Below are 17,266 nucleotides of genomic sequence, written 5' to 3'. Positions count from 1 at the left end.
GGACCGAATTTAAATTTATGCAGTCGAATATCCTTTGTCCATGCATCCAAAAGTGAATAGACCCTAATGTGAGCCAGCACAAACCTTACCGACCTTTTGCGCGGGAAATGTGTGACTGGAGCTGGCATGAGCCTCTCGAGCAGACCCCACCTTTAGCATGGGAAGTCTAATTTGTTTGCACAGTTTACAATCCTAGCCCATCGTCTGCCCCAGCTAATTATGATACCTCTCCTACAGGTTCCTTTAGCCTGATTTAATTAATGTTGTCCTCATTTGGATCTATCTCAGTTTGAGTGGATAACACCAAGGCAATAAGTACAATTTTGAAAAATCATACCCAATTACAACCTCAAACTGAGACGATATCTGTTGCACTTAGCATAAAATTGAACTTGGTTTGGCAGTGTGCCGATCAGTCACGTCAAGAAGTGTTTGTTCACATCAGCTTTTATAATTGGCATGTGGAGTGAATGTCCTTCCAACAACTTTGCAGTTAATTTGTATGTTAATGAAGCAATGTATTTTATTACAGGCATAAGTGTTAAGTGCGACAGAACTGCCAAAGAAACAACATAGTATTTGTTCCAGAGAGGTTATGGTGTAGAAAGAGGCCATTCTGCCCATCCTTTCTGTAGCCTTGCAGGTTAAGGCACTTTTTTTAAAAAAAAGTTACCTGGAATAAGACCATAAGACAAAGGAGCAGAATTAGGCCACTCGGCAAATCAAGTCTGCTCCGCCATTCAATCTTGGCTGATATTTTTCTCATCCCCATTCTCCTGCCTTCTTCCCATAATCAGGAACCTATCTATCTCTGTCTTAATGACACTGATTTGGCCACCACAGCCTTCTGTGGCAAAGGGTTTCACAGATTCACCGCCCTCTGGCTGAAGAAATTCCTCCTCATCTCTGTTTTAAAGGATCATGCCTTTAGTCTAAGATTGTGTCCTCTGCTTCTAGTTTTTCTGACAAGTGAGAACATCCTCTCCACGTCCACTCTATCCAGGCCTCGCAGTATCCTGTAAGTTCCAAAGAGTACAGACCCAGAGTCCTCAACCATTCCTCATACGACAAGCTCTTCATTCCAGGGATCATTCTTGTGAACCGCCTCTGGACCCTTTCCAAAGTCAGCACATCCTTCCTTGGATACGGGCCCCAAAACTGCTCACAATACTCCAAATGTGGTCTGACCAGAGCCTTACACCCCTGGTCTTGTATTCTAGCCCTCTCGACATGAATGCTAACATTTCATTTGCCTTCCTAACTGCTGACTGAACCAGCATGTTAACCTTAAGAGAATCGTGAATAAGGACTCCCTAAGTCCCTTTGTGCTTCTGATTTCCTAAGCATTTCCTCATTTAGAATATAAGTCTATGCCTCCATTTCTCCTTCCAAAGTGCATAACCTAACACTTTTCCATATTGTATTCCATCTGCCACTTCTTTGCCCTGTTTCTTAGCCTGTCCAAGTCCTTCTGCAGCCCCCCTGCTTCCTCAATACTACCTGTCCCTCTACAGATCTTTGTGTCATCTGCAAACTTAGCAACAGTGCCTTAAGTTCCTTCTTCCAGATCATTAATGTATATTGTGAAAATTTTGGTCCCAGCACAGACCCGAGGCACACCACTAGACGCCATCCTGAAAAATACCCCTTTATCCTCATTCTGCCAGTCAGCCAATCCTCTATCCATGTCAGGATCTTATACCCTTAAAACCATGGGCTCTTAACTTATTTAACAGTCTCCTCTGCGGCACCCTGTCAAAGGCCTTCTGGAAATCTAAATAAATCATGTCCACTGGTTCTCCTTTGTCTAACGTCCTTGTTACTTCCTCAAAGAACTCTAACAGATTTGTCAAACATGACCTCCCCTTGATGAAGCCGTGCTGACTCAGTCCTATTTTATCATGCACTCCGTGATTTCATCTTTAATAATTGACTCTAAAATCTTACTAATGACCAAAGTCAGGCAAACCGGCTAATATCCCGTCTTCTGAATCTGTATCTAATGTATTTTATTCCAAACATGTGTAAAAACCAACATATACAACACTCCACAAACTCAGTCCACAATTTTGTCCAATTATTCCCCTTTTGCCCGCCCCCCCGACGAACAATTCTTCAAACATTCTCATGAACAACCCCCACCATGTCTCAAAGCCCTCTGCTGACCCTCCCAACTCAAATTTCATTTTTTCCAACCAGAATCATACAAGACCCCCAGCCAGGCCGCCACCCCCGGCAGTGTATCCGACCTCCAATTTAACAGGATCCTTCGCTGGGCAATTCCGATACCCCAAGGATCGGCACCATGGGGTCCGGCCTGACCTCCACCCCCCACAATTTTAGATAACACCCCATACACCGCTTCCCAGTAACTCTCCAGCTTCTCACACCCCAGAACATGAGCGCCTGTCACTGGCCCTCGCTCTTGCCCCACACTTCTTGCACTCATCAGCCACCGTTGAGAAGAACCCACTCATTCTCACCCAGGTCATATGCACCACCTTGAACTGAATCAAGTTCATCCTCGCGCAAGAGGTTGAATACACCCTACGCATTGCTTCCCACCACAATCCCCAGCTTATTTCTCTCCCCCCCCAACCCTCCCATTTGTTTTTGATCCTCACTCCCTGCTCCCCCAACTACCCCTATATATCCCCAATCCTACCCTCTCCCGACTTATCCAGGAGCAGCAGTTGCTCCAAAAGCATGTACTTCGGCAACCTGGGAAACATCCTCCACTTCTTTCATGTAAAGTCCCTCACCTGCATTCATCTAAATTCATTCCCCCCCTCGGCAACTAGAACCTCTCCTGTACCTTATCCAGACCAACAAACCTTTCCTTCCAAGTACATGTCCCTCACCTTCACCAGCGCCACCTCCCTCCACTTCCCATGTATCCCATCCATTCTCCCCACCCAGCTTAAACCTGTGGTTCCCACGCAGTGGTATCAACCCCGGCATCTCTTCCAACTTGTCTCCGTGTCCACCCTGCACATTTTGGTTTGTGGGTGTGGGACCCACACAGACACAGGGAGAATGTGCAAACTGCGCACAGACAGTGACCCGGGGCAGAGATCAAACCTGGGTCCTCAGCGCCGTGAGGCAGCAATGCTAATAATTGCACCTCCCTAGCACATTAACTTTTACCACCTGGACCCTGCCTGCCAGTGTCAGGTGTAATGTATCCCATCTGTTAAAATCTCCCCTGATCTCAAACGTTGGCAAATTCCACCTGTGCATTGTAGCCCACTCCCTCATCACCTGAACCTTTCCCTAGCTACCTTGAATGGCAACACCTCAAGTTGGCCCCTCACCCTGCCGCATTCACCGGAAACACCTCACTCTCTTCCCAACATTTAACTTGTACCCAGAGAAGGCCCCAAAACTCTCCAATATTCCCACGATCCTACCCATACTCTCTAACGGGTCCGACACAAACAACACAGGTTGTTCGTGTACAGTGACACCCGGTGCTCCCTACTCCCCCTCTCAATCCCCTGCCACTCCACAGACCCCATAAAGGCCATTGCCAAAGGTTCAATCGCCAGCGCGAACAATAACGGTGACAGAGGACACCCCTGTCTTGTTCCCCCATGCAGTCCAAAACTCTGAACACATCCCATTTGTACATATACTTGTCAATGGGGCCACAAACATCGGGCCAAACCTACCCAAGATCTCAAATAAATACCTCAACTCCACCTGATCAAAAGCCTTCTCTGCATCCATGGAGACATTAACCTCTGGCACCCGTTCCACTGACTGAGTCTTAACCTCATTAACAGCCTCCTAATGTTACTGGAGAGCTACCTGCCTTTTACAAAAGCTGTTTGATCTTCAGCGACCACGCTGAGCATACATCTCTTCATGCTCCCTGCCACCATTGTGTTCAACAACAAAATGGGCTTATACAACCCATACTCCAACGAATCCCTTGCCTTTGGGATTAGCGTGATCGCCTGTGTCAGTGTCTGGCAGCTCCTCCTCCTCCAACTCCTCACTAAACATCCCCAACAAATATGGTGCCAACTCTGCTGTGAGCGCCTTATAAATCTCCGCTGGAAAACCGTCCGGCCCTGGAGGCATCCCTGACTTCATCCCCCTGATGCTGTCAATCACGTCCCTCAGCCCCAGCGACTCCTCCAACGCCTGCCTCCTCTCTTCCTCCAGCTTTGGAAACTCCAACCCATACCATATCCCCTTCCTCTCCACCCAGCTCGGCCCTGTGCAATTTCTCATACTACCCCTGAACACCTAATGCATCCTCACAGGCTCTGACACTACCTCCCCCTTCTCTGTTCGCACCGTTAAAAGTTTCCCTGGAGGCAGACTGCCTCCTCAGCTGGTGGGCCAGCATATGGCTCACCTGCTCTCCATATTCATTCTCCACCCCACCCTCCGTAGTTGCACCACTGCCTTTCCATCGTCAACCTATCGCACTGCCCCTGCAACCTCTTCCTCGTCACCACCAACTCTTAAGTGCCCCCCCCCCCCCCCCCCCCGAGTAGCTCCTGTCCATCTCGTCCATGCACCCCCTGCCTCCTACTATCCCTGTGCACCTAAAACAGGATAATCTCCCCCTAGACCATCGCCTTCGGCGACTCCCAGAACGTGGTGGCCAACACCCCCTTTCTGATTAATCTCCACGTAAACCCTAATCGCCGACCTCCCCTTTTCACAAAATCCCTTATCTGCCGAAAGACCCGAATCTAGCCTCCATCCTGGTCTCTGCATTTACACAGAGATAAGCCTCACTTCCAGCCAATACGGTGCATGATCGAGTACACCTTGTACACGTGCGAGGAGTACACCCTCCCACTGGGTTCTTAAACCTCCACAGCTCTCTTTTCTCTTTCCTATCTCTTCCCCCCCCCCCCCCCCCCCCCCCCGGGTTCTTAAACTCCCATGGTTCAACCATTTCCATATGTTCCACAAACTCTCTCAATTCCTTCACCATCATCAACTTTTCCATTGACTTGGGGATCGACCTGTCCACCCTCTGTTCCATCTTATTTAAAATCTCCATCCATAAACACCTGATGCGTATCCAAGTCTGGGATCGCTCCCAGTAAACCATTCACAAGCCCCACATCATCCCAATTTGCCGCATACATGTTGGCTAGCACCTGAATGCCCCTCAGCTTGTGCAAACAGCCCCCTACCCACCTGAATGCCCCTCAGCCGGCAACCCCCCCCCCCAGCATACTCACCCCTTAACCGTAAAGAAAAAACACCCAAAATTGCCCCCTCCAAAAAACACCACAAGATCATCCCCTTACAAACTTATCATTCTCCAAAGGAAAGAAACCCCACCCTCCGGCAACAAACATTAGCCATAACCTCCAACCTTTTGCAAATATAGCTCCTCCATCTCACACTGACTCAGCTCTGCGCTTATGGTTCATTATAAAATCTTGGCCCCTTCAGGCGTTTTGAAATAATACTCCCGGCCTTCAAAAGTGATCCACAATTTTGATGGATACAGCACCCCAAACCGAATCTTTCTTTGGTACAACACCACCGTTGCCCTGTTCAATCCAGCACACCTCTTTGCCAGCTCCACACCAATGTCCTGGTATATTCTGACCTAATTCTCCTCCCATTCCCAGTTTCACTTCTCCCTGGCCCATCATAGGATCTTCTCCTTTTCCACAAACTTGTGCAACCGCACAATCACCACCCGCCTGCGGACCCTGTCCATCTCTGGGGCCATATCCAGCACCCCCTCTTGCACCAACCCGACCAGCATCCTCTACACATATTTCGTGTCACTCGTTCCTTCCAGAACAAAGGCTGGCAAACCTACAATTTTGAGGTCTTTGATGAAGTCCATCAACTGCTCCATCTGGGGCTTCCCACTATCGCGATCCTGCCCCCGCCACCATTCTCGAAATTGCTGCTGTACCACGGGTCCCTTCCAATTCCTTAGCCAGGTCTTGAACTTTTTTTAATGGGTCTGGTAGCCAGTAATAATAATTGTCACAAATAGGCTTATATTAACACTGCAGGGTGGCACTGTGGTTAGCAATGGGGACCCCGGTTCGATCCCAGCCCAGGGTCACTGTTCGTGTGAAGTTTGCACATTCTCCTAGTGTCTGCGTGGGTTCACCACCACAACCCAAAGATGTGCAGATTAGGTGGATTGGCCCCGCTAAATTGTCCCTTAATTGGAAAACAAAATAATTGGGTAGTCTAAAAAAATGTTTTAAAATATTAACACCGCAATGAAGTTACTGTGAAAATCCCCTAGTTGCCACATTCCAGTGCCTGTTCGGGTATACAGAGAATTCAGAATGTCCAAATCACGTAGCAGCACATCTTTCGGGACTTGCCAATCCCAGGGATAACCTCTTCTCCTACACCTTCTGCACCACTTTCCTGCCAGAGTTACCCCACTAACAGGTATAAAGTGCTCAAACCAACCCCTTCGACTGAAGCTGCCCTGTGTGTGCGACCACTCACTTCATGGCCGCCTCCGGAAGACTCCAGATACCTTTTTTATGAGTTTAGTATTTTAGCATCAGCCATCACCCTAGGCAGTGAATTCCAGGTGCCTGTCAACCTCTGGATAAAATAGGTTTTCCTCATCTCCCCTCTAATCCTTCTACCATTCACCGAAGTCCCCTCTAATCCTTCTACCATTCACCTTAAATCTATGTCCCCTGGTAATTGCCCCTCAGTTAGGGGAACCAGTCTTTCCTATCTACTCTCTCTAGGCCCCTCATTGTACACCACAATTAGGTCACTCCTCTGCCTCTTCTGTTTTAAGGAAAACCACTCAAACCTATCCAATCTCTCAGCTGCAATTTTCAAGCCCTGGCCATATTCTTGTAAATCTCTGCACTCTCTCCAAAGCAATTATGCCCTTCCTGTAACAATTCCAGCTGTGGCCAACCAGCATTTTATACAGTTCCATCATTACATCCTTGATTTTTGTATTCAATACCTCACCCAAACGAAGAAAGCACTCCATATGCTTTCTTGACCTCCTTGTCCTGCCACTGTCAAGGACCTGTGGATATGTATTCCAAGGTCTCACTTCCTCAACCTCAATATCTTCCCATTTATTGAGTATTTCCTTGGCTTGGTTTCCCTTCCCCCAATGCATTACCTCACTTGTTCAGATTGAATTCTATTTGCCACTTCTCTGCCCACTCAACCCCAAACCATTGACAGAATTCTGGAGTCAACAGCTCTCTTCATTATCAACTATTCAATTTTTGTATCATTTACAAATTTCCCAGTCATGCCACCCAAATGAAGTCTAAATCATTAATATACAAAACAAACAGCAAGGCCCCAATAGAGCACTGTGGAACACCACTGGCAACTACTTTCTATTTACAAAAACATCCATCAGCCAGTCCTTTGTTTTCCATCACCACACCTATTTTGGCTCAAACCTGTCACTAGTCCATAAGAATCTCACAGTTTGGGGGAGACAGCATAGTAGCTGGACTAGTAATCCAGAGACCCAGGATAATGCTCTGGTGCCCAGGTTCGAACTCCCAACATGGTAGGTGGTAAAATTTGAATTCAATAAATATCTGGAATTAAAAGTCCAATGACCAATGAAACCATTGTTGTAAAAACCCACCTCGTTCACTAATGTCCTTCAGGGAAGGAAATCTGCCATCCTTACCTGGTCTGGCCTACATGTGATTCCAGACCCACACAGCAATGTGCTTGACTCTTAATTGCCTCCTACTTAAATGGCCTAGCAAGCCACTCAGTAGGGCAATTAGGGATGGGCAACAAATGCTAGCCCAGCCAGTGACACCCACATCCCAAGAACAAATAATAAAATAAAACATTTTGACCAGTCTGTCGCATGTGACCTTATCAAATGCCTTACTCAAGCCCACGTAGACAACATCCACTGCACTACCCTCATCAATCATCTCGTTACTTCCTCAAAAAATTCTACTGGAAATGTGAGTTGTTTTCAGCATATGTTTGGGAGTTTTCAAACGGATGCACCTCTTTTTCCTCCCCCCCCCCCCCCCCCCTCTCTCTACTGGGGGAGTCCTGTCCACCTGCATAGGCGCTGAAGCAACATCAATCTCTGCTGCAGCTGCTCACCACAGTAATTATAGATCAGTGTCCTTAAATAATAGTGGAAATTCTTACGTTTGCACTTTGCTGCATTCTCGAAGATCATATTATGGATCGTAAAATATTTCAGGCTGCAAACAGATAGGGGTGGTAGCAAACATTGTAAGAATGTAAATAACTATACAATGGTAAATATTGCTCAGGTACAAGGCACGCTTGTAATAAACAACCAGTGGAAGAAATTTACTTCCAATTAGTTGAAATTCATCTCTGTTAAAACATTTTCTGTAAGCAAAATGATGAGAAAATGTTGCATTTATCCTACACTGCTCCCATACCTTTAACTTCAAGTAACTCACCAGAGTTTTGCAGATACCATTTTATTTGAAGTAAATATTTTGAAAGGACAATAAATGATCATGAGAAAACTATTATTGATGCTGCTGTTAATATACTCAGGAGGCTGAATTCTACAATCGGGCATACTGCTTTTCTAAAGCAAAGCAGAAATTGAACTTTGAGGCTCGTCATTCATTTAACTGCCATAGATTTACAGAAAACCTCTATTTTCATATAGCTGTGAATTTTTAAAAAATGTAAATGTCAATCTTGTATAGCTCACTTTAGGTTGAAGTATACTCTTAAAATTGATGGAAGGCCATAATGATTAAGTTTGGAAAGAGTTAGGTTTTGAAACAAAACATCTGAACTGATCAGTCAGACTGCATTTAACAGAATATGGTTGAAGTACAATGTAAAACTTGTAAAAGGCACATTTCTCAAAGTCTTTATTAAATTACTTTTGCTGTACTTCGAATCGGTAATATTTGCCACTAATGTAGAAATACTGATTTTAACAGAAATTGTATCCAATATTCATTCCCAGACGATTATACAATGTTTGTTTTTATATCATTGTTCCGTGACAATGTTTAACAGCTTAGCCATTGAATTACACAAGTGACATAGTTTAGGATGGTATTTTACAAGCGCTGAATTAGTATTGAAGAAGCACCGCCACCTCCATTACAGATTCCAGCCACACCATATTCTCCAGGCTTTAGATTGTGAGCCATGTGACCAACAATTCTAGTTCCAGACATTCTAAAATTAAAAGAAAATGGATTAGGAATAAATGTCCTCCCAAAATTTTTCTTTTTTTAAGTGCAGAAAATATTTTGAACATACGGCACAGAATAATGAAAGACCAAACAGAATCAAAATGTTAGAGAAGACTTCCGGTTGCGGCTATGCCTTGGTAGGTCGCACGGTCGGCAGCTCCCGCCGATAACGGATTTTGGGCCCTTTTAAGGAGCTCCAGTGGCATTTGGACGACGATTCCCGGTGTCCCCCAGCACTGTATGGAGTGGACCAGGAGCGGAGCGGTCAAAAAAGTGGCTTCAGAGAAGAGAGTAGAACGGATGCGAAGGAACAAGATGGCGGCGGGCGGTGATCAGGCAGCATAGGCCCAGTGGTCTCTGGAGCAGCAGGAGTTTTTGAGAAGCTGCTTTGCGGACTTGAAGGGGGAGATGTTGGCCCCTATGAAGGTGTCGATCGAAAGGTTGGTGGAGACCCAGAAGATGCAGGGGATGGCGATTAAGGAGGTGCAGCGAAAGGCCTCTGAGAATGAGGACGAGATTCTGGGCCTGGCGGTCAGAGTGGAAGCGCATGAGGCGCTGCACAAAAAATGGCAGGAGGACCTGAAGAATAGGCCAAGGAGACAGAACCTGCGGATTCTGGGTCTCCCTGAAGGCGGGGAGGGGTCGGATGCTGGGGCGTATGTGGCCACGATGCTGAGTACACTGATGGGCGCCGAGGCCCCTGGAGCTGGATGGGGCGCACAGAGTCCTGGCCAGGAAGCCAACGGCGAACGAGCCGTCGAGGGCTATGGTGGTACGGTTTCACCGACAGGGAGAGTGTCCTGCGATGGGCGAAGGAGCGGAGCAGCAGGTGGGAGAACACAGAGATCCGGATTTATCAGGACTGGAGTGCAGAGCTGGCCAAGAAGCGGGCAGGATTCAATCGGGCCAAAGCGGACCTCCACGGGAAGGGGGTGAAGTTCGGGCTGTTACAGCCGGCAAGGCTATGGGTCACATACCAGGACGGACACCATTTTGATACGCCGGATGACGCGTGGACTTTCATCAAAAACGAGAAGTTGGACTCGAATTAATGGGTTGCAGTATGTTATGAGGGTTGTGGGTGAGGGAGATGGGGCGATGTTTGGGTGGGGTTTTTCCCCGCGTTTTCTTGGGTTTGGGTGGCCTGGGGCCCTCTGGGATTGGGGCGAGGTCGCAGTTGGGAGGAGCTGTGTCATAGGGGGTGGGATTGGCCCAGGCAGGGAGCGCGGCTTTTTCCGGTGAAATGGTGGGGGCGGTACTGTTCGATGTACGCATTGGTTTATATGGGGGCGGGGCGACTCTCTTTGCCCCACTTAGGTGGGGGGGGGCTGGAGATTTGAATGGGGAATCCAAAGGGAGGCAGAGGCGGGAGCGGCCGGGGTCAGCTGGCTTACGGGAGTGCAATGTGGGGGGGGGGGGGGGGGGTAAGGGGGGTTAAGCAGTTGCTTGGTCGGGGGGGGGGGGAGAGAACTGGGTTGCTGCTGTGCTGATTGAGGGGGAAATCGATGGTAAGAGGGAGAGTCGGGGCGAGGAGCCTCTGCCTGGGGGACTGGAGGGTGCGGGGGGCGCGGGCACATGGCTGGCCTAAAAAAGGGGATGGCTAGTTGGCGGGGGGGGCGGCAGGGAGCCCCCCGATCCGGCTGATAACGTGAGAGGCCTGAATGGGCCGGTCAAGAGGGCCCGGGTGAAGGCAGACGTAGCCATGCTACAGGAAACACACCTGAAAATTGTGAATCAAACCAGGCTGAGGAAGGGATGGGTGGGGTAGGCTTTTCACTCTGGGCTGGATGCGAAGAACAGGTGGGTCGCAATCTTGGTGAGTAAGCGGGTGGCATTTGAGGCGGTGGGTATTGTGGTGGATAAAGGGGGTCGTTATGTTATGGTGAGTGGCAGACTGCAGGGGGCCCGGGTGGTGCTCGTGAATGTGTATGCTCCAAACTGGGACGATGCAGGGTTCATGAAGCGGATGCTGAGTCGGATTCCAGATCTGGAGTCATGTAGTTTGGTAATGGGGGGGGTGGTACTTCAATACGGGACTGGACCGGTCTAGGTAGAGGTCGGGTAAGCGGCCAAGGTCCTGAGGGGGTTCATGGACCAGATGGAGATTTGCCAGGCCAAGGGAGAGGGAGTTTTCCTTCTTCTCCCATGTACACACAAGGCTTACTCGCGGATAAATGTTTTCGTGCTAAGCAGGGCGCTGATCTCAAGAGTGGAGGGGACGGAGTATTCGGCCATTGCGATCTCGGACCATGCCCCGCACTGGGTGGAGCTGGAGGTGGGGGAGGAGAGGCGCAAACGCCCACTGTGGCGAATGGACGTGGGACTACTGGCGGACGAGGATGTCTGTGGGCGGATCTGGAGTTGCATCCAAAGGTATGTGGAGGCCAATGATAATGGGGAGGTGTCGGTGAGTGGTCGAAGACAGTGGTCAGGGGGGAGTTAATCTCAATCAGGGCCCACAGGGAAAAGAGGAGAGAGGATGGAGAGGGAGATACTGAGGGTAGATAGGAGGTATGCGGAGTCAACAGAGGAGGGGCTGCTGAAGGAGCGCCGGAGCCTCCAAACGGAGTTTGACTAGATAACCATGGGGAAGGCTGAGGCCCAGTTGAGGAAGGTACAGGGAGCAGTGTATGAGTATGGGGAGAAGGCAAGTCAGATGCTGGCGCATCAGCTGCGGAAGAGGGAGGCGGCTAGGGAGATTGGGCGAATTAGAGATAAGAGGGGGGAACACGGTGCGGAGTCCAGCTAAAATAAACGAGGTCTTTAAGGACTTCTATGGTATTCTGTATAAGTGAGAACCCCCGGAGGGTGGGGAGGGGATGAGGCAGTTCCTGGGCCAACTGAGGTTTCCAAAGGTGGAGGAAGGGCGGATAGAGGGACTGGGGGCCCCGATTGGGATGGAGGACCGGCTGCGGTCAGGGTACTTTAGGTTATATCGTGGACCAAGGCAGGGGTGCCCTTTGTCCCCTCTGCTGTTTGCCTTGGCGATAGAGCCACTGGCCATGGCGTTGAGGGAGTCCAGAAACTGGAGGGGGGGAGCACCGTGTTTCGCTGTATGCGATGACCTGCTTCTGTATATTGCAGATCCGATGGAGGGGATGGGGGAGGTCATGCAGGTTCTTTGGGATTTTGGAGACTTTTCGGGATACAAGCTAAATGTGGGAAAAAGTGAGCTTTTTGTGGTGCATGCGAGGGGCCAGAAAAAGAGGTTGGGGGAGCTACCGCTCAAGATGGTGGAGAGGAGCTTTCGGTACTTGGGCATCCAGGTGGCCAAGAGCTGGGGGGGCCTTGCACAAGCTCAACTTAGCGCGGCTGGTTGGTCAGATGGAGGAGGACTTTAGGAGGTGGGACATGTTGCCACTCTCCCTGGCGGGCAGGGTGCAGTCCGTAAAGATGATGGTCCTCCCTAGGTTCTTGTTTGTGTTCCAGTGCCTGCCCATTCTCATCCCAAAGTCCTTTTTCAAGCGGGTAAATAGGAGTATCACGGGATTTGTGTGGGCAAATAAGACCCCGCAGGTTCAGAGACTGTTTTTGGAGTGCAACAGCCGGGGGGTGGGGGGGGATTGGCGCTGCCAAACCTGTGCAGCTATTACTGGGCAGCGAATGTGTCGATGATTCGGAAATGGGGAATGGAGGGAGAGGGGGCGGCGTCCTGTATAGATACTAATTTGGGGGCACTGGTGACGCACCGTTGTCGCTTCCGCCGACGCGGTATACCACAAGCCCGGTGGTGGCGGCGACACTGAGGATTTGGGGGCAGTGGAGACGACATAGGGGGTAGGTAGGGCCTCAGTTTGGACCCCGATACGGAACAACCACAGGTTCGTTCCAGATAGGATAGACGGTGGGTTCCTAGGCTGACACAGGGCGGGAATCAAAGATGGGGGATTTGTTTATCGATGGGACTTTTGCCAGTCTGAGGGCGCTCGAGGAGAAATTTGGGCTACCCCCGGGGAATACCTTTAGGTACATGCAGGTTCGGGCATTTGTGAAAAAACAGGTGGGGGAATTTCCGCTGCTGCCTGCCCAGAGGATACAGGACAGGGTAGTCTTGGGGGTGTGGGTGGGTGATGGCAAAGTATCGGACATATACCAGGAGCTGCAGGAGGCCTCGGTGGAAGAACTGAAGGGCAAGTGGGAGGAGGAGCTGGATGAGGGCCCGTGGGCTTACGCCCTGGGCAGGGACAATTCCTCCTCATCTTGTGCCAGGTTTAGCCTGATTCAGTTTAAAGTGGTGCACCCGGCGCATATGACAAGGACGAGAATGAGTAGGTTTTTTGGGGTAGAGGACAGGTGCGTGAGGTATTCAGGGAGCCCAGCAAATCATGCCCATATGTTCTGGACATGCCCGGCGCTTACGGAATTTTGGAAGGGCTTTGCAAAGGCTATGTCCAAGGTCTTGGACACTCTGGTGAAGCCGAGCTGGGGGATAGCAATATTTGGGGTATGGGACGATCCGGGAGTGCAGGAGCCGAAAGAGGCCAGAGTCCTTGGTAGCCCGGAGGCGGCTCTTGTTAATGTGGAGGGAGACGAAACCCCCAAGCATGGGGGGGGGATTTTATTTGTAAGGGGCGGATGCCCTACTTTGTTTTGTTTCTGTTTGTTAAATTGTTAGTTGGTTAGGGGGTTAAGTGTTTTCCTGGCACAGTGTTTTGCCTTCTTTGCATTATATTTTCTATTGTAGTGTTTTGTAAAAAATTATGGAAAAATCTTGAATAAAAACATTTTTTTTAAATGTTAGAGAAGTGTTCATGTCTTTTGTTTCGTTTGGAGAAAATTTAGATACTGGGACATCTGTTTCGGATATTGCCATGGTCTACTTTATAGGAACGAATGGCTCAGCTGAATGTAAGAATACTAAACAAGCAAAACCTGAGAGAAAGTCAGTCAACTGTGAAAACATTAGGAAACGTAGAGCGGAGACATATTTGTAAATGGTGTTAAATGACACCAAACTCAAAACTAACGTGCCTCAAATGAGATTAGAATATTTTTCCTGTCCAATGCAATTTATCTTTCTTTAAAAAATAAATCCTAGCTGAGATGAAAGTGAAGGTTATGAAATTAATAACTGATCAAATAATCCACAGTTCATTAATAAATGATGGAATCAAAGACAAATATTCAGGAATTCCTTCGAGGGGCTACTGATGTAGAATGTTCGTTAGGAAATAACGTAGGTAAATTGTACATCCTGTGTTATGAAGGCTTGTTGCATCGATTCCATGCTCAACAGCTTCCATTACCTAACCAGACCGCAGGACTGACAGAACATAGGAGTTGGACACAATGCAAACAAAAAAGAAAATAACATCCTCAACCCTCAAGTGATCCAGATATGTAAAATTGAGCTTGCTAATTAGTCTTGTATGGAGAATGAACACTGGGCGCAATCTAATGGTCACCTTGCGCCGGAAAAGCAGCTCGCACGTGATGCAGTGTGGCCGATAAAAGCCGGAGACCCCACTCCCGGGATCTACCCGGCTCTCAATGCCTCTCGAAATCCAACACGATCTCGCGAGACGTTGCAATTTAATTCCCACCCATTGTGGGCAAGATCACCTTTTGGCAAATCTGCATATTAGAGCGAGACAGCTAGTCTCACTCTAATGTGCAGATTCCCGAGGTACCCGAGACTTTGGGATTCATCCTCTTCGCCACGGACACCTCGGGCAAGCACCGTTCAGCACCGGTCCCCACAAACGCAGACCAGACGGAACAGCACTTGTGGAGAGTCTCCCAGCGGATCGGAGGCCCCCCATCTGCATGCCCTTTGGGAAGGGTGGTGCCCTGGCACTGCTGGTGCTACCTGGGCAGCCTGGCACCTTGGCAATGCCAGGTTGGCATTTTTTGCATGCACGATCTGGCCAGGGTTGCCCTGCATGGGTCTTGGGTGAGCGAACCTCTCAGTGCATTTGGACTGCGGGGGGGTGGTCACTTCGGGGGCCTCGGAGCGAAGCTCCCAGTGTACAAAACGGGACTGTGTGCGGCCTCAGTTGTGCGTTCCCCGTTGAGGCCCGTTATACAATGCAAGTCACGTCGTATAGCCATGTGTTTCTCGGCACTGTGAGCGCCGGGAAACACGCAGCTAATCGCACTCACTATGGGACTTTGTTCCCATTTGGTCGAATCGAGCACTGTCTTAGGCTTTAGTGCCCCTGAGGAAAATCAACCAGGGCCCCATCTCGATATCCAGTAATATTCAACGTGCATTTTGCGGTCTAAATAATAGTCACCATTTCAGAATTCCTTAGTACCTCAGTGTTTGGATTTCGGCGGCAGCGGTGCGCAGGGGCCCTCTGGGAGGTGAGTAGTGAATTTAAAAACTCTTACCTTTACAGGAGCAGCCCTTTGGATTTCGGCGGCAGCGGTGCGCAGGGGCCCTCTGGGAGGTGAGTAGTGAATTTAAAAACTCTTACCTTTACAGGAGCAGCCCTTTGGATTTCGGCGGCAGCGGTGCGCAGGGGCCTTCTGGGAGGTGAGTACTTACTTTAAAAAGCCTTGCCTTTACAGGAGCAGCCCTTTGGATTTCGGCGGCAGCGGTGCGCAGGGGCCCTCTTGGAGGTGAGTACTTACTTTAAAAAGCCTTACCTGGTCCCGTGTCTGTTCTTCTTTTCTGTTTTATTTGTTTTTATATAAGGCGGGAACCGGAAGTTCGACCCCCGGACCTCTGGGAAGTCCCCCCCCCAACCAATAAATTCTGGTGGAGAGGAAACCCGAGACACTACACATGTAGTGTCTCCCACCCGCCCTCCTCCTCTAACCTAATAATAAGACCCATTGGTGTAAGGTAAGTGCCATATTATATTATTAGCATTGTGCAGGTCAAGGTTCGGAGGTGGAGGAGCAGTCTCTGTCAGCGAGAGAACCTGAGAACATCTAAGACACTCAGAAGGTAAGAAGGTAAGTAAGTGATTTTTACTTATTTTCACTTTTATACCTTTTTTCAAATTGTGTGTGTCGGGGGGAAACTAAAGTGACATCACAGAAAAGCTGTGGCCAGAGTGGCTGGTTGGGATTCTACCCTAAATTTTAAAAATTTTGTGAGTATTTGGTAACTAATTAAACATAGTAACTTAATTATAATTTAGAGGGATATCTAAGCCAGAGATCGGAGCGTGTTATAGTTAGCTATCGCATTTCTATTAGAAATCTAGTGCTAGGAAACAGATAGTTGACAGTAACTTTGAAATTTTTTTAAAAATATTTTTTAAAAAAGACAAATTTTAATTTTAATTTTAATTAATTGATGCAATGTCAGTTAGAGGGGTGCTGTGCTCTGACTGTGAGATGTGGCAGGTCCGGGAGGCTTCCAGCGTCCCGGATGGCTTCATCTGCAGAAAGTGCACCCAACTGGAGCGCCTCACAGACCTCATGGTTCGGTTGGAGCAGCAATTGGATGCACTTAGGAGCATGCAGGTGGCGGAAAGCGTCATAGATCGCAGTTATGTAAATGTGGTCACACCCAAGGTGCAGGCAGAGAAATGGGTGACCACCAGAAAGGGCAGACAGTCAGTGCAGGAATCCCCTGTGGTTGTCTCCCTCTCGAACAGATATACCCCTATGGATACTGTCGGGGGGGATAGCCTATCAGGGGAAAACAGCAGCAGCCAGAGCAGTGGCACCACGGCTGGCTCTGATGTTCAGAAGGGAGGGTCAAAGCGCAGAAGAGTAATAGTAATAGGGGACTCTATAGTCAGGGGCACAGATAGGCGCTTCTGTGGACGTGAAAGAGACTCCAGGATGGTATGTTGCCTCCCTGGTGCCAGGGTCCAGGATGTCTCCGAACGGGTAGAGGGAATCCTGAAGGGGGAGGGCCAACAGGCAGAGGTCGTTGTACATATTGGTACTAACGACGTAGGCAGGAAGGGGCATGAGGTCCTGCAGCAGGAGTTCAGGGAGCTAGGCAGAAAGTTAAAAGACAGGACCTCGAGGGTTGTAATCTCGGGATTACTCCCTTTGCCACGTGCCAGTGAGGCTAGAAATAGGAAGATAGAGCAGATAAACACGTGGCTAAACAGCTGGTGTAGGAGGGAGGGTTTCCATTATCTGGACCACTGGGAGCTCTTCCGGGGCAGGTGTGACCTGTA

The 17,266-nt window shown here is 49.0% G+C and overlaps 1 protein-coding gene across 1 annotated transcript in view; it reads right to left on the bottom strand.

Moving 5' to 3' along the window:
* Nucleotides 1-8,816: 8,816 nt before the first annotated feature.
* The window catches only part of acat1 (acetyl-CoA acetyltransferase 1), an 86,939-nt gene continuing 78,489 nt past the window's right edge, over nt 8,817-17,266 (bottom strand). Inside the window, exon 12 of the mRNA XM_072476786.1 lies at nt 8,817-9,159. Within this exon, the coding sequence (XP_072332887.1) occupies nt 9,039-9,159 (121 nt within the window). The 3' untranslated portion in view covers nt 8,817-9,038. The remainder of the gene's footprint in view (nt 9,160-17,266) is intronic.

Source organism: Scyliorhinus torazame, chromosome 15, assembly GCF_047496885.1.
Source record: "Scyliorhinus torazame isolate Kashiwa2021f chromosome 15, sScyTor2.1, whole genome shotgun sequence".
Taxonomy (NCBI): Eukaryota; Metazoa; Chordata; class Chondrichthyes; order Carcharhiniformes; family Scyliorhinidae; genus Scyliorhinus; species Scyliorhinus torazame.
This window is presented reverse-complemented; position numbering and strand designations above follow the sequence as displayed.